This window comes from Nelumbo nucifera, chromosome 1 (assembly GCF_055504915.1).
Source record: "Nelumbo nucifera cultivar China Antique chromosome 1, China Antique-T2T, whole genome shotgun sequence".
Taxonomy (NCBI): domain Eukaryota; kingdom Viridiplantae; phylum Streptophyta; class Magnoliopsida; order Proteales; family Nelumbonaceae; genus Nelumbo; species Nelumbo nucifera.
In genome coordinates, this window is record NC_142649.1 from 165,154,587 (window position 1) to 165,179,497 (window position 24,911).

At 41.4% G+C, this 24,911-nt stretch overlaps 1 protein-coding gene across 1 annotated transcript in view; it reads right to left on the minus strand.

Annotated features, from left to right (window-relative positions):
• The window catches only part of LOC104612468 (ion channel POLLUX-like protein, putative (DUF1012)), a 153,338-nt gene that overhangs the window by 115,416 nt on the left and 13,011 nt on the right, over window positions 1–24,911 (minus strand). The window contains exon 4 of the mRNA XM_088895082.1: window positions 508–806. Within this exon, the coding sequence (XP_088751208.1) occupies window positions 508–806 (299 nt within the window). The remainder of the gene's footprint in view (window positions 1–507; window positions 807–24,911) is intronic.

Consider the following 24,911-nt stretch of genomic DNA (forward strand, 5'->3'; position numbering starts at 1 on the left):
GATGACTGGATTAGGCTCACATGAGAACCCTAATCTGTCCTAGGTTGGCTCTGATACCAACTTGGGTAAAAGAAACCAGAAACTGTTTGTTTCTCTGATATAAGTTCAGTAGAAAAAAAAAGAGAAAAAGAAGATCATGAACAGAAGAAGAAAAGAGAGAAGAAAGAGAAAAGGGTGTGGTTCGGTTGACTTGCCGCCCCATCTGATTAGTATTTATATGTTTATAACTTAACATTAATGGAGTTATACAAATACCCCTTCTGAAACAGAAATAAATATAAAACAAATATGTCTAGCCTAGCTACCATAACTACCATGAAATAAATATAAAGACAGTAGTGGGACCACACACACTAACAACTAACAACTATCTCTACAACTTCCATATTATAAAGTAACAGTATGTTCTGCACCTAATTACACAAACAAATTGCAAAAAGCTAGTATGACTAGACATTGCACGAGATCTTGAAAGTTAAAACCACAAAAAGCTGCATATCTACTTACGTGGCAACATTTCTCTCAACTTGTATGTTGAATAAATAAAGCAACCGGGCAAAGTTCCACTTAACATTTTGAAATGATGGCAAAGATACATCCAATTGAAGAGGTATGGGTTTGTTGATGGTATTAGACATACAAGCGAAAGCCAAATTTGTGGACATAAAAGCTTGAAGCACATGAGGAGCCAAGTCTTGAACCATCTTCATCAATGCATGAATGGGACTTGGCTGTATTACCCTGAAAAAGTGATAGGATGATATAGATCCTAAAAGGAACATAACTCGGCAGCCCTGCACATGATGCTGTATGCACAAGAGAACCATCAATTAAAGGAACTACAAATTCTTATTACTAGTAGCATACATGTCTATCTTCACTTAGCAACAACATAATTGAAATTGAAATAAGCAAGATTAATTCAATGCATGGTTGAAATGTTGCAGGACAGATGGGGTGTCCTACAAGTCTGGAGCCTAAGGTATAAAGTGTTAATGGTAAAGGAGGGATCTTTTCCTTTTGGAACAGTAATTAGGTAAAATAACTTTTTGTTATCAGCAACAAAAGAAGATTTCATTCATTAATTTAATAAGTACAACAAGAGATTGTGTGTACAATCAGCAAAGTACAGTTATATCCCATCCCGCCCATACATAAACTTTTACATTACAACCCAGAAAAAAATGTTGTCTGTTAACCCCCTGTTTTACTAAGCCATCAGCCAAGCAATTGGCTATTTGGCTGATCTTTGTACCCATTGAACTTCAACCTGCATATCCCTTGAAAACCATTTGACCCATCTGATTTCATTCCTGAAACACCCAGTAGCCAGCTGTTACCAATCTTGGAGTCCCCCTCAATGATCAAGCTCTCCACTCCCAACTACTTAGCTTTCTGTACCCAAAACTTACTGCCTTAATCTCCGCCCTTACTGAGTCTCCCTCTCCAATTGAACCTGTGAACATAGCAAGAGCACTTCCGTTCCCATCCTTTATTACTCCCCCAATACCAAAAGGCCCAGGATTACCCATACTACTCTCATCAATGTTCAGCTTTCACCATCCTCTACCTGGGAGTTTCCATTCCTTAATGGTTTTTGGTTTCTTAGAGGATACTGCAACTGCCCCTAAGAATATCATCATGTAAAATCTGAAAATAGCTCCAAAGTCCTCAGCCAATGTAAAACCTGTATAGAAATGGTTTCAGTTAAGGCCTCTATACTCTTTTTCTGTCTTCAAAAATTCTTGCATTCCTCTCTTCTCATAATGTCCACACCACCACAGATCTTGTGAACCTCCAAATTATTCTACCTCTTTTCCTTGAGCACCTCACCACTGATGCATCAAACAACCTATTCAAACTGCCAAAGGGATTCCACCTACACCCAAGACAAGCAAGAAAGCAATTTGAAATACAACAGGCCAGTGGACAAGAGATTAATAGTTGGTAAGCAGCCTCACCATTCAATTTGCACATAATACACCAGTTAAGGGATAGAGGCATGATGAGTTTCTTCCTTTTCAGTTGATCGCAAGTATTAATGCTTTCATGAAAAACGTCCTGACAAAAGCATTGACTTTTGGGGGAATTGGAGCATAATGTAGTTGACCATAACCAAAGAATTGAAAAAAGAACCACAGGAAAAGCTTCAACCAAGGTTGGGAGCCCAAATACGTTTATCCCTACTAGAGTTATCAAAAACTACCCTATCCAACAATACCAAAAGACTAGAAACAGAAATTATTTTAGACTCTCTTAGATTTCTCCTAAAACCAAATTCTAATCAAACCCTAGAGGGGAGGAAGGAGAAACAAAATCTGCAATGTGTTTATTTTTAAAGAGAGAGAGTGTGTAAAGTGAAGGGAAAGCATCTTTCAGAAGAGACTCCCTGATCCAAAGGTTAATTTTGTTGCCATAAGAAAAAGCATACCTGATGTAAGTAAGAAACACATGTAGGAAACTATGGATAGCTTTGTATATCAAACTAGCATCCTATCTATTCTCTCAGAGTTCATGAATGCTAACTACCACCTTATGCCAAAGCTTCTCATTTTCCACTAGAAATCTCCACAACCATTTACCAAGGAAAGCTAAGTTCTTTTTTTTTGTTGTTGACATTACCAATTCCCAAGCCTCCATACAATTTTCTTCGGTTCATTATTTCCCATCTAATTAAATGATCCTTCTTTCCCTCCCAAGGTTCCCATAGAAAACCTCTCATCAACTTCTCAATTATCCAAAGTAACAATCACAAGTGGCATCCTAAACATAGAGAGGTAATACACTAGAACATTTGTAAATCCCACCTGCAATAATCTGAAATAAAAGAAAAGAAAAACAAGAGAGAATAAGAAGATTGAAGGAGATTGAAGGAGAGAGAAGTGATGGAGGAAGAAGATGGAAGAAAGGGAAGGAGAAGAGAGAGTAGTTCCATCCTCTCTTCAGCCCCCAATAATATCTTTTATTCTCTTATTGTAATAATGAGGGCAATTACATGGTTACCCTTAGTAGGGCGTCCAGCACTAAAGACAATAGTAAAAGAACAAGAAACAGGCCCACTACTAACAAACATAAGTCATAAACATAACTTAAAGAAAAAAGAAACTTAAGGCCCACTCGGCCCACCATCACATAACTTTAAAAACATAAAGAAACTAAGGCCCATTCAGCCCATCTTCTCTACACTCCCCCTCAAGCTGTGCATGATGTCAATCATGCCCAGCTTGCTTACATAATGTTGTAACTTCGCCTTGGGAACACCCTTGGTTAAAACATCTGCTAACTGTTGCTCTGAGGAATGAAAGGAAGGCAAACTTCCCCTGAAGCTACCCTTTCTCTTATAAAATGCTGGTCAACTTCAATATGCTTTGTCCTATCACGATGAACTGGGTTGTGAGCTATGTTGGCCATAGCCTAATTATCACAGTAAAGCATTAAGGGCTTATCATGTGAAATACGCATTTCCTCCAAAAGTGACTTAAGCCATAACAACTCTAAGACACCATGTGCCATTGCCTTGTACTCTGCCTTAGCTGGAGATTTGGCTACTATTGACTGTTTCCTACTTCTCCAGGAGACAATGTTCCCTGCAACCAAGGCAGGGTAACCAGATGCAAATCTCCTATCATCAACACTACCAATCTAGTCAGCATCTGTGTAAGCCTCTAGCTTCATGTGTCCATGCTTAGAGAAGAGGACACCCTTTCCTGGAGTTCCCTTCAAGTAATATAGAACGCGTTCTATAGCAGCCATATGTGTCTCTAGGGCATGCATAAACTGACTAATCACACTAACAACATATGAGATATTTGGTCGTGTCATGCAAAGGTATAGAAACTTCCACAAAAGCCTCTGGAACACTCGCCTGTTTGCCAAAAGCTCACCATCATCAGCTAAGAGTTTATGGTTAGCATCAATAGGTGTAGAAGCAAGTTTGGCACCAAGTTTCCCAATCTCCGTGAGAAGATCTAACACATACTTCCGTTGGGAGATGAAGATGCCATCTTTAGACTTAGCAACTTCAATGCCCAGGAAATATCTCAATCCCCTAAATCCTTAATTTCAAATTTTGAGTTAAGGAAGGTCTTGAGTGCCTGAATTTTCTCTATAGCACTCCCTAGAACTACAATATCATCAACGTAAACAATGAGGAAGGTAACCTAAGTGCCTCTCCTTTTCACAACCAAGGAATGGTCAGACTATGTCTGTATATAGCCAAACTCAACAAGTGCAGCTCCGAATTTATCAAACCAAGCTCGTGGGGATTGCTTGAGGCCATAAAGAGATTTCTTCAAACCAAGCTCAGGGAAAGTGACCTATAAACCTCTTCAGTCAAATCTCCATTCAAGAAAGCATTCTTAACATCAAACTAATATAATGGCCAATCATAACTCACTGCCAAGGATAATAGAACTCTCTATTGTCATTTTTTCAACTGTTAAGGAAGTCTCCATAGAATCAACTCCATATACCTGACTATACCCCTTGGCTACTAGCCAAGCCTTATACCTCTCAATGGTGCCATCAGCATGATACTTGATAGTGAACTCCCACTTACATTCTATTGGTTCCTTCCCATGAGGCAAATCCAGAATATCCTAGTTATTATTTTTATGAAGTGTTTCTATTTTATTTCTCATAACCTCCCTCCATTTTGGCTTACACAAGGCCTTTATAACTGACTTGGGTATAGGCTGAGAAGAAATGGAAGCTAAGAAAGAATAATAAGATGGGGATAACAAGTTATAAGACAAGTGTTTGGAAATACAATGTATTGTAGATTTTCTCTTACCTTTTCTCATAGCAATAGGTAGGTCCAAATCTGGGAAGGGAGGTTTTGGAGCAGGTGGTGAATTGTCCTCTCTTTAGGGGTTAAGAGTGTCTGAGGCTCAACTGTAGATGAGGGAACGACCTATTCATGTCGTAGTCTTTGTCTCCAGTACCACCTCTGAACAATAGGATGAGTAATGAAAATTATAGGACTAGTAGGAGGAGGAGGAGAAAGAACAGGAATGGAAGAACTGGGAGATGAAGGCTCTGCACTAGAATAGAAGGAACCACAAGAGACTCAACCCCAAGATCAACAGGAGAAGGCAAAGGAAGTGGTGAAGCAAACAGCTCAATGGAATGCCCTTGGAAGAATGACCATAAAACGGAAGTGACTCAGCAAAGGTAATATCCATGGAGACAAAACGAGTTCCACTAGTGGAATCAAAACAGCAATAACCTTTTTGTGTGGAGGCATACCCTAAGAAAATGCACTTCCAAGCCTTGGGTTCAAACTTATGTCTCTGAGAGATAGGAACATGAACATAACATGTTCACCCAAAGACACAAAGGGAATAGGAAACAATTCACTCTCAGGAAACAAGACAACAAAGGGAGATTTGAACCCTAAGACTCGAGAAGGCATGCAGTTAATAAGGTAGGTAGCTGTCATGACTGCATTGCCCTAAAATCTCACTAGAACATGGGAGGAAAAAAGGGTGCTCTTGGCTACTTCAACAACATTTCGGTTCTTTCTCTTTGCCACCCCATTCTGTTTTGGAGTACAAGGACAAGAACTCTGATGTATAACCCCAAAGTATGAAACAAGATCTTCTCAAAATATTCCTTAGCATTATCTGATCGGAATATCTTGATATGGGTATCAATGGGTAAGCACAAATTCATGAAATGGCTTCACAAGTTTGGGTACTTCAACACAGGAACCCATAAGGTAAAGATAGGTGTAACGAAAAAAGTCATCAATAAACAGAATAAAATATTTATAACCACCCATGCAAGGTAAATGGTATGGCCACCACACATCAGAGTGAACAATATGAAAAGTAACTGTAAATCTTTTATTACTTGCAAAATAAGAACTTCTACAATGCTTTGACAACTCACATGACTCACAATGTAAACTTGACACTTTAGTTTCCTTAAACAAAGCTGGAAACAAAAGACTCAATGAAGAAAAAGAAATATGACCCAAATGATAATGACATAACATAATACAACTAACTGACTCCAACACATTCAAACCAAAATCTACTCTCAGAGGCGATACTTAACTCTATCTAGGCATGTCGAATAGGCATATACCAATCGCCTCATGACCACTCTCAATCACCTTCTGAGATTCCATCTTCTAAAAAACACAGTAAGAAAGGAAAAAGGTCACATTGCAATTCAAAGATTTTGTCAAATTACTAACTGAAAGCAAATTAGTGTTTAGTTTAGAAACATGAAGGACTGAGGACAAAGTGAAGGTATCTGAAGCTCTAATGTCTCCCTTGCCAGAGATAGGAGCAAGAGAGCTATCAGCAAGGGAGATCTTACCTCGGCCAAATAAAAGCCAGTAAATAGAAAATAAATGGGGCACACTAGTCATATGGTCAAAGGCACCAAAATCAACTATCCAAGGGATCCTATAGTTACCTAAGATAGAAGCATGATTCGTAGTAGCACGAATACCTAAATGGGCATATGCAGATGACAAGCCATTTCCAAAAGATGTACTACCTACAGTAGTGGACTCTAAGTAATTAAAGAGTCATCCGTACCTCTCATACCTTGCTTTAGCAGTTGCAAGTTGTTCCCCCACTAACTTATCATCACTAGAACCCTTTTCAACCTCATAAGAAGTGGCTACATTGGCATTGCCACTCTTCCTAGTCCCACTCTTCTAAATATTGTTGTTGTTCTTGAATCTAGGGGGTATAAGCTCTGGATATAGTTTCCAGCAGGTATCTTTCATGTGCTTAGGCTTCTTGCAATACTCACATACCACATCTTTCTTCTCAATACCAGCCCTTGGCTTCATATCAGCATTTGCAAAATGATCTATTGAGACCTCTGTAACCTGCACCTATCTCTGACTTTCCTCACTACTAACCATGGCATAGGCTTGGGACAAGGCCATTTCATCGTTTGCCAGAATATTCTGTCTGACAATGTCATACTCAGGATTGAGTCCAATGAGGAACTCAAAGACCCGATTTCTCTCCACCAACTTCCTATGGGTCATAGTATCTTTAGTCACCCCCACACAACCATTTCCATCAAGCCAATCTCCTACCAAAGTGATTTCAGCATAGAGAAATAAACAACTAAAGGTTTCTTTCCCTATCTTAAATTATTGACATCATTCTTCAGCTTGTAGGCCCTAGCAACATTCAATTTCTAGGAATAGGTCTTTGTAACTATTAGCGTAGGGGTATTTCTGTCTTTATACCTAGATTAGTGTTGCTGATTTGTAATGTTGTGTTAGAACCAGTGCTCCTTACTTAAATAAGGGCACATATGTCTTTTCAATTATTTTTAATAATAAAAATACTGTCTGGCCGACTGGGAGAATTGACTTGAGACTTCCAGTTCGAACCAGATTTTCTCCTTTCTCTCTTTCTCTCTTTCTTCCACCTTTCTACCTCTTTCTACATAACCGATCTCAGACAAATAGAACTCCAAGGCAGGCCGAATTATAACATGGTATCAGAGCTACTTGAATCTGCCTAGATTTCTGCCTGCCTAGATTTCTATTCTCTGCACACCCTATCTAGGGTTTCTCTTGATTTTTCTGCATTCGACTGGAGATAAGGGAAAGGGCTGAAAAGGAGTGATCGCCCTCTTCCCTTGGAGGCTTCTATGCCTCCAGTCAGGTCTTGTGTGGTCGGTTGCTGTGGTTTCTAAGATCGCCCTCCCCTAATCGATGAAGAATAGAGGGCCGATCTGTGTGGTGCAGTGGCTGTCTTGTGTGGACTGATTTCCTGTGTGGTTGTTCCTTCAGTGATAAGGTAAGAGATTTTTGTGCATGATATCTGTTATGGATCAAATAGGAAGTGTGTTAAGTGTGTTTCAGACCATATGCTAGGGTTTCAGACAGTAGTGTGCTAGGGTTTATGCTGGTTTTTGTGTATTTCAAAGGAAGAGTTGTGATCATATAGTGGTGAGATTTCAGGTAGCCGTAGGGGTAGGGTTTGTGGTGTAAAGAGCACACTTTTCAGCAACAACAAGTGCTGAAATCAGTGTGTGATCTAGTTGTGTGCAGTGTACAGAATTCAGTGGTAATAGAATTCAGCAAGTGTGCAGAATCGGTGATAACGGAATGGGAGATAACAGTGATTGTAAACCAAATGTGATGGTGCCTACAGACTACCTGAATGTTCAGATGACTTCCATTAAACTAAATGGAGAGAATTATGTGCCTTGGGCTAAATCCGTCGAAGTCTTCCTGAAGGCAAAGAAGAAGGTAAAACACATAAGAGAGGAGAAACCCTCCACTGACTCTCACGAGTATGAAGACTGGGAGCAAGAGGATGCTCAGATCATCACATGGTTGTGGAATAGTATGGAACCTAGGATTAGAGTAAACTTCATGTTTCTTGACACTGCGAAAGATGTGTGGGACCATGCGAAGAAATTGTATTCGGGTCAGGACAATACAACTAGAGTGTATCAGTTGTATCAAGAGTACTTTAATCTGCAACAGGGTAATCAGAGTCTTGAGGAGTACTATGCCAGCATGAGAAACATACGTAATGAGTTGAATGTCTATCACCCTCTCACTTCTGATGTCAAGATCCAGCAACAACAGAGAGAACAGCTTGATGTGACTAGATTTTTGGTGGGACTGAAGTCTGAATATGAACCAGTACGGGCTCAGATATTAGGAGGATCAGCTCTCCCTCCTTAGAAGAGGTATTTGCTCGACTCCGGTGGATTTCTATCGGATCTATTGAGAACTCTAATATCTCAGATGGATCTACCTTTGCTGTATCGAGAAGCCGTGGTGCTAGAGGTGGAGCTCGGGGAGCTCAGTCTGGCCGTGGTGATAGTAACGGTTCTATGTATGGCCGAAGTGGCAATGGTGGGCCTACTTATAATCGTGGTGGTGGTCATACTAGGGGCAGAGATTTAGGGGGAGCCCGTGGTAGAGGATGTGGCTCAGGCCCGAGGAAGTGCACTCATTGTGGTATGGATGGACATACCATTAACTATTGTTATGATCTACATGGTCCACCCTCAACCTGGGCCAATCATGCCACGACCAGTGACTCCAGTTCCAGCTTTAGACAGGAGAATCATTCATCTGATTAGATACCTCCTACATCCACAGATGGTCCTGTGAAGGAGATGGTGAGTGTTCCCCGTGATGAATATGAGAGGTTTATCCAATCACAGCAGAACACGGCGACTTTCACTCACTCAGGTATGGTTTGCCTGGCATCCACACCCAATGCCTGGATCATTGACTCTAGAGCCTCCGATCACATGACTGAAACTCCAGGTGTGTTTTCTTCCTTATCTCATTGCTCAACATCACAATCTGTCACCCTTGCTAATGGTTCCACATCCTCAATTTGTGGTATTGGTAATGTTGACCTAGACCCTGTATCCCTCTCCTCAGTTTTGTATGTTCCTAAATTGCCTTTTAATCTTATGTCTGTTAGTAAGCTGACCAAATCACTTAACTGCTCCATTACTTTTTATCCTTCTATGTGTGTTTTTTAGGATCTCAAGACGGGGATGAAGATTGGTGAAGGGCATGAAGCTGGTGGACTGTATTATCTTGACGGTGGTGGCAGAACTTCAACAGCTCTCCAGTCATCCCTTTCTCCTCTCCAGTGGCACTGCCGATTTGGTTATCCATCGCTAAAAGTTTTGAAATCTTTGGTTCCGTCTTTGAGTCAGCTTTTTGTTTTGGATTGTGAGTCGTGTCAGTTTGGGAAACACCATCGTGTTCCCTTTAGTTCTAGGGTTGATAACCGTGTGTCGAGTCCTTTTTCGTTAATTCATTCAGATGTTTGGGGTCCTTATAAAGTGATGTCATATAATGGATAAAGATATTTTGTCATTTTTGTAGATGATTTTTCAAGGATGACGTGGCTCTATCTAATGAAAGAAAGAAGTGAATTGTTTACCATTTTTCAAAAATTTTATGCTGAGATTTGTAATCAATTTGGTACCCACATCAAAGTTTTCCGTTCTGATAATGACCGTGAATATTTATCCTCATCATTTCAAGAATACTTGGACCAACACGGCATTATACATCAGACCTCATGTACCTACACCCCACAACAAAATGGCGTGGCTAAGAGAAAGAATCGCCATCTTCTGGAAACCGCACGGTCCCTAATGCATCACATGCATGTTCCCAAACCCTTTTGGAGTGATGCAGTGCTTACCTCTTGCTTTCTGATTAATCGGATGCCCATGTTCATCCTTGATGGTCATTCTCCGTTTACGGTCCTGTTTCCCGCTTTGTCTCTGTTTCCTCTTACGCCTAGGGTATTTGGGTGTGTCTGCTTCGTCCATAATCTAGGTCCCGGGAATGACAAGTTCGATGCCCGTTCTCTTAAGTGTATCTTCCATGGCTATTCTCGGACCCAGAAAGGGTATAGGTGTTACCATCCTAGTTCTCGACGGTCCTTTGTGTGTGTTGATGTCACCTTCTTTGAGTCTACTCCATTCTTTTTGGGGTTCGGTGATGCTTCATCCTCCTCATCACCTCCTCCTCTTCCACTTCCCGTTGCCGACCCTCTTCCCCTTGTTCCAGTCGTGACCAAACCCTTGCCTCTGGTGCCACCACCTGTTGAATGCCCACCCATCCATCATGTGTATACACATCACCCATGTATACCAGCTACTACTCCTCCGACTACATCTCCGTCGACAGATCCGACACCAGACCCGCACTCAGCATCTGAGCTTGATCTCCCCATTGCCTTGCGGAAAGGTAAACGCACTTGCACTCTTCATCCTATTTCTAATTATGTTCCACTTACTCACCTTTCCGCCTCCCATCGCCAGTTTGTCACTTTGTTATCATCAGTTATTGTCCCTAAGGATGTCCAGGAAGCCCTTGCCTCTCCAAGGTGGTGCCGAGCGATGGAAGAAGAACTCTCTGCCCTTCATCATAATCATACTTGGGACCTCACTGCTCTTCCTCCTGGGAAGCAAGCTGTTGGTTGTAAATGGGTTTATACGGTTAAGTATCTGCCTAATGGTAGTGTTAAACGCCTGAAAGCGCGATTGGTTGCAAAAGGGTACTCCCAAACCTATGATATTGACTACACAAAGACCTTCTCACCGGTTGCTAAGATAGGGTCAGTTCGTGTTGTGATATCTCTTGCAGCCATGTATGATTGGCCGCTATATCAACTTGATATCAAGAATGCCTTTTTGCATGGTGACTTACTCGAAAAGGTCTACATGGAGCAACCTCCAAGGTTTGTTGCTCATGGGGAGGATGGTAAGGTGTGCAGACTAAGGAAGTATATATATGGGCTTAAACAGTCTCCTCAAGCATGGTTTGGTAGGTTCAGTGAGGAGGTAGTAAAGAAGTTTGGTATGAAACAGTGCAAAGTTGATCAGTGTGTATTTAGTCATGACTCTCCGGGAGGAAAAATACTGTTGGTGGTGTATGTAGATGATATTGTTATTATTGGGAATGATATCATGGGTATTGACAAGCTGAAGACTTATCTGCAGGATCATTTTCAGACAAAGGATCTAGGTAAACTGAAATATTTCTTGGGGATAGAGGTAGCAAGATCCAAGTATGGTATTAATCTGTGCCAGAGGAAATATGTGCTTGATTTGCTGGAAGAAACAGGCTTGTTGGGTGCTAAACCAACTGAAACACCTATGGACACAAACACCAGGCTAAGCAGTGTTATGGGTGAAGTGTTTGAAGACCCTGGCAGATACCGACGACTTGTGGATAAATTGAACTACCTAACCATTACTAGACCAGACATCTCATTTGCGGTTAGTGTGGTAAGCCAGTTCATGCAAAAACCTCTGATTTCTCATTGGAATACAGTTCTGAGAATTGTGAGGTATTTAAAAGGGGCTCCGGGTCGTGGTCTGATATACAAGAGTGGCGGAAAACTTGAAATAGAAGGGTATTCTGATGCTGACTGGGCCGGTTCTATGTCTGATAGGCAGTCTACCACAAACTATTGCACTTTCATGGGAGGTAACCTGGTGACATGGAAAAGTAAGAAGTAGACGGTTGTGGCAAGAAGTAGTGCAGAAGTAGAATATAGGGCTATGGCGCACACCGCTTGTGAATTAGTGTGGCTAAGGAACCTTCTACAGGAAGTAGGGTACAACATCAACACTCAATGATGCTCTATTGTGACAATCAGGCTGCAGTTCATATTTCCTCTAATCCGGTGTTTCATGAAAGAACCAAGCACATTGAAGTTGACTGTCACTTTGTGAGGGAGAAGGTGCTAAATGGAGAGCTAGACACTACATATGTTAATACAGGAAACCAGTGGGCAGACTTATTTACAAAAGGCTTGAGTCGGGGAAGAGTGGACTACATATGTAACAAGCTGGGAGTATATGATATATACTCACCAGCTTGAGGGGGAGTGTTAGCATAGGGGTATTTCTGTTTTTATACCTAGATTAATGTTGTTGATTTGTAATGTTGTGTTAGAACCAGTGCTCCTTACTTAAATAAGGGCACATATGTCTTTTCGATTATTTTTAATAATAAAAGTACTATCTGGCTTACTGGGAGAATTGACTTGAGACTTCCAGTTCGAACCAGATTTTCTCCTTTCTCTCTTTCTCTCTTTCTTCCACCTTTCTACCTCTTTCTACATAACTGATCTCAGACAGATAGAACTCCAAGGCAGGCCGAATTATAACAGTAACATTGTCCCACACCTCATTTGTAGTCTCCATCCACAAGTAATGTTAACTAATATGAGGCTGCATGAAATTCACTAACCAGCCTACTATAGTGTAGTTCTCCTGCATCCACCTCTCATAGGGTAGGGTCATCCTTCACAATTTTCCCCTTGGTCCCAGTGATGTACCCCCATTTCCCTCTATTGCAAATATGAATCTTTATAGATTGAGACCAAGCCAAAAAATTAGTTCCATCCAACTTTACTGAGGTTACTACCGCTAACAAAGTCTCCACAAACCCTCATGGACCAAATTCGAAATCTGTGAAGAGTTTCATCTCACCTCCAGTTCGCTCCATTGGCCAAATGGAGACAAGCGAAAATCAAAATAGGGTATTACTAGTCAAGACTTATTGCCCCAAGTCCAGAACTGCTCTTCAAATAGCTAAATCAAGGTTTTCACCGGACGTAGCAAAATGGGAGAAAGGGAGAAAGTCTAGCCGCTCCTACCAAAAGCTACAGAAACCTATCCAACTTGGATCAATCTCAATGACAATCAAAAAACTTTTGTTCTATCCCCATGCACCACTTCCAAACTGTCTTTATACCCCAAGAACCTGCCTTGGGCCTCAAACCAGCACTGCAATCTCTCCAAAAACCTCCTCTAACTGGGTCGAACACTTGCTAATCAATTAACCAATCAACTCTCCATACAACCTATGTATGAGACTAAGGAGAAGAGAAGAAAAGCTAGGACTGCCGCTCTAATACCAAGTTGTAAATCCCACTTGCAATAATCTGAAATAAAAGAAAAGAAAAATGAGAGAAGAAGAAGATTGAAGGAGATGGAGGAAGAAGAAGGAAGAAAGGGAAGGAGAAGAGAGAGTAGTTCCATCCTCTCTTCATCCCCCAACAATATGTGATTCTCTTATTGTAATAATGAGGACAATTACATGGTTACCCTTAGTAGAGTGGCAGTTGAAAAACAGTTCACTTGATGTATGGAACTATTTGAGATTAGATGCAAAACAGCAAAACAGCAAACAAGAGAGGAAGAGAAGAGAGAGAGCTGCTGCAATGAGTGTTAGAGAATGAGAGGTTCGAACATTACCCCTCTCTAACACTCTAAACATCTTATTAATAAGTTAATCTTTGACAAATTACAGAGAGGCCCTTGAGTGAGCAGGAAAATTCAAAAAACAGAATATTACAGAGTATGGACCCAGAATAAGGCCCACAACAGAGAGAAACATAACATAACATAAAATGACAGTCTATGGGCCATTCGGCCCATCTTCTCTACACTCCCCCTCAAGCTGAGCATAGATGTTAATCATGCCCAGCTTGCCAGTGTCATGTTGAAGCCTTGCCTTGGAAATGCCCTTGGTGAGAAAATCTGCCAATTGTCCTTCAGAAGTAATGAATGGAAGACACACTTCACCGGAGGAGACTCTTTCACGAATAAAGTGTCTATCAACCTCAATATGTTTGGTTCTATCATGTTGTACCGGGTTGTGAGCAATGTTGATGGCAGCCTGATTATCACAGTACAACATCATGGGTTTGTCATGATCTACCCCAAGTTCTTCCATTAAGGACCTTAGCCACAACAATTCCGAGACTCCATGTGCCATGGCTCTATATTCTGCTTCTGCGGAGGATCGAGCCACAACTGTTTGTTTCTTACTCCTCCAAGAGACAACATTACCAGCCACCAGACTGCAATACCCTGAAGTAGATCTTCTATCATCAATATTTCCAGCCCAATCAGCATCAGTATAGGCTTCAAGTTTCAAATGACCATGTTTGGCAAATAGAATTCCTTTTCCTGGAGAGCCTTTCAGATAGCACAAAATCCGTTCTGCTACTGCCATATGGGTATCTCTAGGAGCATGCATGAACTGGCTAATGCAACTGACAGCATACGCAATATCTGGCCTAGTCATGCACAGGTACAAAAGCTTCCCAAGAAGTCTCTGGAAGACCCCTTTGTCTTCTAACAAAGTTCCATCCGAAGCTGAAAGTTTGTGACTCATATCAATAGGAGTTGCAGCTGGTCTTGCACCCAATTTGCCAGTTTCAGACAACAAATCAAGGACATATTTCCTCTGGGAAATAAGAATCCCATCCCTGGATCTGGCAACTTCTATGCCAAGGAAATATCTCAACTCCCCCAGATCCTTAATCTCAAATTCTGTATAGAGGAAAGACTTAAGGCCCAGAATGCCTGAGGCATCATCACCAGTCACTATAATGTCATCAACATACACAATGAGATACACTGCTAGAGACCCACTTTTCTTCACAAAAAGAGTATGATCTGACTGTGTCTGAACATAGCCGAATTTAACAAGTGCAGCTCTAAATCTCTCAAACCAGGCTCTAGGAGATTGTTTGAGGCCATAAAGAGATTTCTTCAGTTTACATACCTTTCCTTGCATATCTTTCCCATACATTCCTGGAGGAAGACACATGTAGACCTCCTCATGTAAGTCACCATTCAGAAATGCATTCTTTACATCTAACTGATAGAGAGGCCAATCAAAGTGAGCTGCCAGAGATAAAAGAACCCTCACAGATGTCATCTTAGCAACAGGGGCAAAAGTTTCCAGATAGTCAATCCCATATGTTTGTGTGTAGCCCTTTGCAACAAGTCTGGCCTTGTACCTCTCAATAGTCCCATCTGCCCTGTATTTAATGGTAAAAACCCACTTGCATCCAACTGGATCCTTCCCTTCAAGCAAATCCACCACCTCCCAAGTACCATTTTCATGTAGAGCATCCATTTCAGCCTGCATGGCATCTCTCCATTCTGGAATCCCAAGAGCTTCTGATACAGACCTAGGAATGGGGTTAGAAGCAACTGAAGAGAGGTAGGCACAATATGAAGGGGAAAGTAGGTCGTAAGAAAGGTGTTTGGAAATGCAGTGTGCAGTACACTTCCGCTTTCCTTTCCTAACAGCAATGAGGACATCAAGATCTGGGAAGGAGGATTCCAAGGGAGCTGAAGCAATACCTGTTATCTCATCTGTGATTGGGAGGGTATGAGCCTCATCTGTTGTAAGGGAAACCACTTGCTCATTCCTGGATCTCTGCCTTTGATACACTTTGGGATTATGGGTAGGACGAGGAGGTAAAGAGATAGGAGCACTAGGACAAGAAGAATGAAGTGGCTGATCCTCCTTTGATTCATTTTGTGAGGATACAGATTTGTCAAGAGACTGAACTGGGACAGGAAGGGGAAGAGCAAAAACTTGTGACAGACTCTCCCCCTGTTGACAATGTCCTTCCTGAGAGGAACCATAAAAAGGAGAAAGTTCATCAAAGGTAACATCCATAGAGACATGTCTGGTGCCAGTCTTTGGATCAAAACAACAATAACCCTTTTGTGTGGGGGAGTAACCAAGGAAGATGCATTTGTGGGCTTTTGGTTCAAACTTGTGTCTCTGCACACTTGGAATGTGAACATAACAAGTACAACCAAACACACGAAGAGGAATTGGGAAGAGATCCTTATCTGGATGAAGAAGACTGAAGGGGGATTTAAACCCTAAAACCCTGGATGGCATACGGTTTATTAGATAGGTAGCAGTAAGTACAGCATCACCCCAAAATCTTGTGGGAACATGTGAGGCAAATAAAAGGCTCCTTGCAACCTCAACAATATATCTATTTTTCCTCTCAGCAACTCCATTTTGTTCAGGGGTTCTAACACAGGAGCTTTGGTGAATAACCCCCATGTCAGAGAGATACAAGGATAAGCTCTTCTCAAAATACTCTTTTGCATTGTCAGATCTGAAAACCTTAATTCTGGTACCAAATTGAGTTAAAACAAGCTCATGAAATTGCCTCACAAGTCTCGGGACTTCGTCTCGGGATTTCATTAAGTATATCCAAGTGAATCTAGAAAAGTCATCAATAAACAGGATAAAGTATTTGTAGCCCCCCATAGAGGGTAAGTGGTAAGGCCCCCACACATCAGAGTGTACAATATGAAAAAGAAAAGAGGATCTTTTATTGCTCACAGGGTAATTTTTTCTACAATGCTTTGACAACTGACATGACTCACAATTGAGACTGGACACACTGACTCCCTTAAACAGTTTGGGAAACAAATGACTTAAAGCAGAAAAAGGTAAATGACCCAACCGACAATGACTCAACATAATTTGACTGACAGACTCTGAAGAAGTAGAACCAAAAGCAACATTCTTGGGATGATCAAAGCATTGGCCAGGGGTGTCAAGCAAGTATATTCCATTCGCTTCATGGCCACTCCCAATCACCTTCCGAGACTTCAGGTCCTGAAACACACAGTGAGAAGGGAAAAAGGTTACACAACAATCCAATGACTTGGTCAAGCTACTTCCAGATAACAAGTTGGTATTCAACTTAGGTACATGAAGAGTGGAAGATAAAAGTAAAGAGTCTGTAGGCTTGAGAACCATCAGCTAAGGTGATTTTGTCACGACCAGGAAGCAAATCATATGACACAAACAAAGTGGAAAGGTTGGTCATGTGATCAGAAGCACCTGAGTCAATGATCCAAGGGGTCTTGGGATTACCTGAGGTAGATGCATGGTTAGCAGAAGCCCTTATACCTGAGTGTGCAAATGCAGTGGTGGCTGGACTTCCAGAAGGGTTGGATGATGAAGTTACACCTTCAAGTTGGCTGATCATCCTTCCAAACTTCTCATATTCAGCTTTCATGGCTGCCAATTGTGCACTTGCAGACTCAAACTCTGTATCTGTACTTGTGGCAGTATGTGCACTTCCTGTCTTTCTATTGTCATTCTTCTTCTGGAATCGGATAGGAACAAGACTGGGATGCAATTTCCAGCACTTGTCCTTAGTGTGTTTCGGCTTCTTGCAATATTCACACACCACCTCCTTCTTTCCTGTGCCACTGGGAGCTCCTGTAACCCCTTTGGGTTTGATTCCCATATTTGCAAAATGATCATTGATACTGACCCCTTGAACCTGCACTTTCCTCCTACTTTCCTCACTGCTGACCAAAGCATATGCTTGAGACAATGAAACATCTTCCTTGGACAAGATGTTTTGCTTTGTAATGTCATATTCAGAATTGAGCCCTGTCAAGAACTCAAAGACCCTATTCCTTTCAACCAATTTCCTATATGTTTCAGCATCCTTAGGGGTATCCCATGTCACGGCCTCTATCAAATCAATTTCTTGCCATATAGATTTTAGGGCTGAGAAGTATGCTGCAAGTGACTTCTCCCCCTGTCTTAGAATCTTCACATCACTTCTCTGTTTGTAAGCTCTGGCAACATTCAACTTCTGGGAGTAAGTTTCTGCAACACTATCCCAGATTTCTTTAGCCGAGTTCATCCACAAGTAATGTTGGCTAATCTGTGGCTACATTGAGTTCACAAGCCACCCAATCACTATGTAATTCTCCTGCACCCATTTCTCATAAGAGGGATCCTCCTCTGGGGGAGCTTTCTTGCTCCCAGAGATAAACCCCCACTTTCCTCTACTGCAAATATGAATTTTTACGGATTGTGACCAGGCCAAATAATTGGTTCCATCCAATTTAACTGTAATTACAGCCAACAAGGAATCAGTTGTAGTTCCCAAATTATGTCCATATTCAGCAGTGCTCTTGTTCTCAATTTCTGATAAGTCCATTATGTAACAGCTTCAATTAAGGTTTTGGCAGGCCTTTAAAAGTGATTTGATTTCAAAGAACTCAGATTGAGTTGAAACAGTAGCAAACACAGCAGCACACAAACTCAGTTCAGAATTGACAGCCGTGAGAACCAAGTTCAGTGGCAGCACTTTCAAAGAGAAGAAACCCTGATTCAGCCTTCAAGGAACAATCAGCAGGCCTCCAAACAATATGTATTCTTGGTTCCCAACAGTAATTTTCCAAGGAGAACAAAGAAAAACAGTCCACAGTACCTAAGAGGACTTTTTACAAACAATATGTATGCAACAGTCAACACTTCACTGTTAACAAGCAGAAATCACTTCAAGAACACTTTGTCTAGGTCCAAGAAGCAGCTGAACTAAAGTAGAGGCTTGTACCACTTAATTTAGATCAGTTTTTCAGCAGTTTGGAAGCCCAATAACAGCCGAACCACACTTCTAGAATAACCCAGAAATCAGTCCAGCAACAGTGGGCCGAATGGAGGTGTGCTTTGAATGCTTTAACAGTCCTCCCAAATAACAAAAATAACTCAGCAAAGAACTGATAAAACAACTTACAGTATCTCTGGTTTGAACTTCAAACCAGGCTGAACACTTTGCTCTCTGAGCTAGCTTCGAAATCCCTTTTCTCTGATTTCAAATCAGGCTAAAAAACTTGCTCTCTGATTCCTCCTGGTCACCGAACCCTTCTCCAAGTGTATAGAAACTTGGGCACCCTCCAATGACCTCCAAGAACCAGGCAAATGACTGTAAACATTCAGCCCTAGAACCTCCTCATGCAGTTGGCTGAACTAGAACCACATGAGGGACACGCCAAGCAACGACCCGCTCTGATACCAAGTTGAAAAACAGTTCACTTGATGTATGGAACTGTTTGAGATTAGATGCAAAACAGCAAAACAGCAAACAAGAGAGGAAGAGAAGAGAGAGAGCTGCTGCAATGAGTGTTAGAGAATGAGAGGTTCGAACATTACCCCTCTCTAACACTCTAAACATCTTATTAATAAGTTAATCTTTGACAAATTACAGAGAGGCCCTTGAGTGAGCAGGAAAATTCAAAAACAGAATATTACAGAGTATGGACCCAGAATAAGGCCCACAACAGAGAGAAACATAACATAACATAAAATGACAGTCTATGGGCCATTCGGCCCATCTTCTCTACAGTGGCCAACACTAAAGGCAATAATAAAAGAAAAAAAAAGGTCCATAAATAAGGCCCATTACTAACAAACATAAGTCATAAACATGACTTAAAGAAAAAAAGAAACTAAGGCCCATTCAGCATTTTGGCCCACCATCACATAACTTAAGAAACATAAAGAAATTAAGGCCCATTCGGCCCATCATCTCTACAATTTGCCAAGGTGAATTTGGTCAAAGTTATCCTACCCCCAAGAGAGACAAATTCTTTAGGTAAAAGATCTTTGTTACTACAAAAGCTAAAAAGTATACACATTTTTTTGCAACTCCCTTGATAAGTACATCAGCAAGTTGTAAGTCACCCTTTCTCTTATGAAATGCTTGTCCACTTGTATATGCTTCATTTTATCAAGCTGAACTGGGTTATAGCCAATGTTAATTGCTACTTGATTATCACAATACAATATCATAGGCTCCTCTACATCAACTCCAAGCTCTCCTACTAAGAACCAAACCCAAAGAAGCACTGAAACACCATGTGCCATAGCTCTATATTTTGCTTCTGCACTTGACTTGGCTACATTTAGTTGCTTTTTACTCTACCATGAAATCAGATTATCTCCAACAAGAGTGCAAACTCCTGATGCAGATCTCCTATCCTTTAGGCACCCTACCCAATCAGCATCTATTTAAGCTTCCAAATTCAAGTGTCCATGGTCTACCTGGGTGTCCTTTCAAATAGACAAGTATCATGTCAATAGCTTCCCAGTGCTAAGCTCGTGGGACATGCATGAGCTGACTCACCACACTAACTACATAGGAGATATTTGGTCGTGTCGTGCACAAGTATAACAGTTGGCCAACAAATCTCTAATACCTCCAAACATCCTTTACTAGTTCGCCATCTAAAGCATCAATTATGTGATTCTAGTCAATGGGTGTATGAGTTGGTTTAACCCCAAGTTTTCCTATCTCATGTAGTAGGTCAACACATACTTTCTCTAGGAAATGAAGAACCCATGTTTAGACCTTGCCACTTCAATGCCCAAAATATACTTCAGCCCCCCAAGGTCCTTAATCTCAAACTCCTGGTTTAGGATACTCTTTAAGGCATCAATCTCACTCAAGTCATTCCCTATGACTACAATGTCATGCCATCCACATATACTATCAACACTGACACCAAAGATCCCCTTCTTTTCACAAACAAGGTATGATCTAACTGGGTTTGAGTGTATCTAAAACCGATCAATGCTCCTAAACCGGTCAAACCAAGTTCTAGGTAATTGTTTCAATCCATAATAAGGACTTCTCTTATTAGCATATCTTTCCTTTGCCTACATCACCATAAAAACTAATTGGAAGGTTCATATACACCTCTTCCTACAAATCTCCATTGAGAAAGGCATTCTTCACATCGAGATGAAAGAGAGGCCAAGAGTAGATAACTACTAAAGACAATAGAATCTAGATTAAACTCATTTTGGCCACCGGTGCAAAAGTCTCCAAGTAGCCTATTCTATAAGTCTAAGTATACCATTTTGCAAGCAGCCTTGCCTTGTACCTTTCTATGCTTCCATCAACCCTATACTTCACAGTATAGACCCATCTACAACCGTCTCCTTACTATCAGGTAGATCCACAACTTCTCATGTCTAATTTTTAATCAAGGCTTTCATTTCCTCCTGCGTAGTTGTCCTCCACTCAGGTTTGGAGAGAGCCTCACTAACATTCCTAGGTATAGACACAGGAGTAGGTAAAGGAGTTGGAACGGGAAGTGGGGTGGGTTGGTCTCATGTTTCTTCTCTTCACCAATTACATACCCCAATTTTCCACAAGCACCAATTGCCATTTTGGCTAATTGTGACTACTCCAAATAATTTGTACCATTCAACTTAACTGTAGTGATAGTACCTGCCTCAAAAGGATCACTAGTACCTCCTACACCTAGTCCCATTTAACCGATAGACTTGTATTCCACTCCGCTGCCCTTCATAATTCCCAAAACAGATTAAAAAATCAATTGTAGACTAGAAAAAATAGATTGACCCCCTTTGCCTTAACTAAACTTCTAGCACCTAGAAACCTTTACCCAGAGAGATTCCTAGCTTCTTGGGACCTGGTAAAAATAAGAGAAAAGGCTGTCGCTCCCTCCAGAGACCTCAGAAAACACCAAAAACTGAACCGCCCCATTTAGAAAACACCAAGGAATCTAGAAAAGCTTGAGCGCCTCTTCTTAAATAAAAAATAAAGAGTCCTACTGTAATCAGGACTCTTCCAAAAACTGGGCCCTTTTAAAGTCTTCTATCAGCTCTCTAACTCACTATGCAGTTGGCTGATCTAGGGTTGCATGGTAGAAAACTCAAAAAAACTTAGAAAGTAGCACTAATACCAAGTAGACAGTTCAGAATTATAATCTGATTTGAGAACAGTAATAAAAGAAAGAGAGAAAAGAGTTTCTTGGAGAAAAGAGAATAGGATAAAGAGAAGGAAGAAGAAATGGGAGATGCCAATAATGATCTGGCAGCCCCACTCAGTATCTTATATACTCATGAAATAAAAGAGATTACAATGACTAATATGCCCTTAATAGGGCAGCTTCTGCTAATAGCATAAAAACAGTCTTAAAGTTAACATAAGCTAATTGGTCTTGGGCCCAAAAACACTAACTAATGATACTAAAAAAAAGAAACAAAAAACTGCTGAATCTCAACACTAGTAATAATTTAATCAATAGTGCTTTTCCAACTAACAAACCTCACATTGCAAATCCATAATGGACACAGTAGACGATCAAGGCAACAATCAGCCTTGAACCCTAATAGATTTCAGATTAAGAAAAGAGAAAGAAAGAAAAGAGAGGAGAAGAACTGGAGAACACAAAGGTTTGAAAGAAAGGACAGATTCTAATCATCTGCCGCCGCCACTCTCTTAGTATTTATAGGTTATGTTCAGTACATAGGGGAAAGGACAGATCTACCCTCAGTACTTACATGACAAATAAAGCAAATAAAAACTGAAATAAATAACAACTGAAATAACAAACTAACCACCAACTGACACTACCATGACTGAAACAAATAATTACACATACTGTCCTACGAACACAGTGGGGACCACAATTGTGGGGCCCACATCAGTGTTCTCTACACTCCCCCTCAAGTTGGGAATAGATATTTATCATTCCCAACTTGGATAGGTCTGCCTCTAACTTCTTCCTTGGTACAGCCTTGGTGAGGATATCCGCGAGCTGCATGGTGGATGTGATACGGGAGACACACTTCTTGTGAGGAGACCCTCTCTTGCACAAAATGTCGATCAACTTCAATATGCTTAGTTCGGTCATGCTGCACCGGATTGTGGTCTATATTAATAGCCGCCTGATTATCACAATACAGCACCAAGGGCTTCTTATAATCAATACCCAACTCTTCAAATAGTGATCTCAGCCATAGGATTTCAGCCACTCCGTTAGCCATTGACTTATATTCAGCTTCAGCACTAGAGCGGGAAACAACACTCTGCTTCTTACTCCTCCAAGAGACAAGGCTACCTCCCACAAGGGCACAATATCCAGAGGTAGACCTCCTGTCATCAGCACTCCCAGCCCAATCGGCATCTGTATAGACCTCCACCCTCATTGATTATTGTTCTTGAACAATATACCTCTACCCGGGCATCTCTTCAAGTATGCTAATATTCTCTCTGCTGCAAGAAGGTGAGTAGTTCTAGGGGAATGCATGTACTGGTTGACAACACTAACTGCATAACTGATATTTGGCCGAGTGAGGCAGAGATATAGGAGCTTTCCAACCAACCGTTGGAACATAACTTTGTCTTCAAGAGGCTCCTCGCCCTCTGCAGTAATCTTGTGATTCTGTTCAATGGGTGTATCTGCAGGCTTAACACCTAACTTTTCAGTTTCCGCCAACAGATCTAGAACATATTTTCTCTGAGAAATAAAGATCCCTTGTTTAGATCTAGCAACCTCAATACCCAAAAAGTACCGTAGTGTACCAAGATCTTTCACCTCACACTCTTGATGAAGGAGTTGTTTGAGGGACTCAATCTCACTACTATTATTTCCTATCACTACAATATCATCCACATATACAGCAAGCAGGGTCAGAGAGGAATTCACCCTCTTAATGAACAGTATATGATCTGACTGGGCCTGTACATAACCAAATTTTCCAAGGACTAGTCTGAATCTATCAAACCAGTCTCTAGGTGACTGCTTCAAACAATACAATGCCTTGTTCAGTCGGCAAACCTTCTTACATGTCTCTGTATCATAGAATCCAGGAGGCAACTGCATGTAGACCTCTTCCTGTAAGTCTCCATTCAGAAAAGCATTTTTAACATCCATCTGGAATAGGGGCCAAGAATGACTTGCTGCAAGAGATAACAGAACTCGGATGGTGGTCATCTTGGCTACTAGGGAAAAGGTCTCAAAGCAGTCTATACCATAAGTCTGGGTGAACCCCTTTGCAACCATCCGGGCTTTGTACCTTTCAATGGAGCCATCAGCATTATGCTTCATAGTAAATACCCATCTACATCCAACTGGTTTCTTTCCTTTGGGTAGATCAACTAGCGCCCAAGTATTATTTTTCAACAGGGTATCCATTTCAACTTGCATTGCATCTTTCCACTCTGGAGCTGATAAGGCTTCTTGCACTGTTCTTGGAATAGGGACATTAGCAATGAAAGTGAGATAGGAGCGGTAAGAGAGAGATAGGCGATCATAGGATAAAAACTGGGAAATGCAGTGAGTTGTAGATGTGGTGCAATGCCGTTTCCCTTTACGGACGACAATAGGGAGGTCAAGGTCATCCGCAGGAGGGGAAGTGGCAACAGTGGAAGGTGTCTCAATGGGCTTTGGGACTGTAATACCTGGATCTGGAGCCACAGAAGGAACTGGAGCTGGCCTGGACTGTCGATGACTGGGATCAACCTGCCTGCATCGCCTGTGATAGACTCTCAACTCCTGATCCCTCTGACCACCCTCACCATTACAGCCTTCATCACCCAATGGAATAGGTAAAGGAACAGCCCCACTCCCCCTACGCTCCCCCTTAGGAAAGAGACCCAAATCCACACTCTCACTGCTCTCCCCTTGAGGAGAAACCCTAGGATAATAGGGTGTCTCTTCAAAGAAAGTGACATCCATGGAGACAAACTTCTTCCCTGAAACAGGATCATAGCAGCAATAACCCTTTTGAGTTTGTGCATAACCGAAGAAAATGCATTTGGAGGCCTTAGGTTCAAACTTGAAATGATGGGGCCCGAGAAACTGAACAAAACAAGTACAACCAAAGGTTTTAAGGGGAACGGTAAGCAACTCCTCGTCTGGGTAGAGAAGGGAGAAAGGGGTTCTCATATCAAGAACTCGGGAAGGAACCCGATTAAATGAGATATACGGCCGTGAGGATAGCATCACCCCAGAAGCGAATA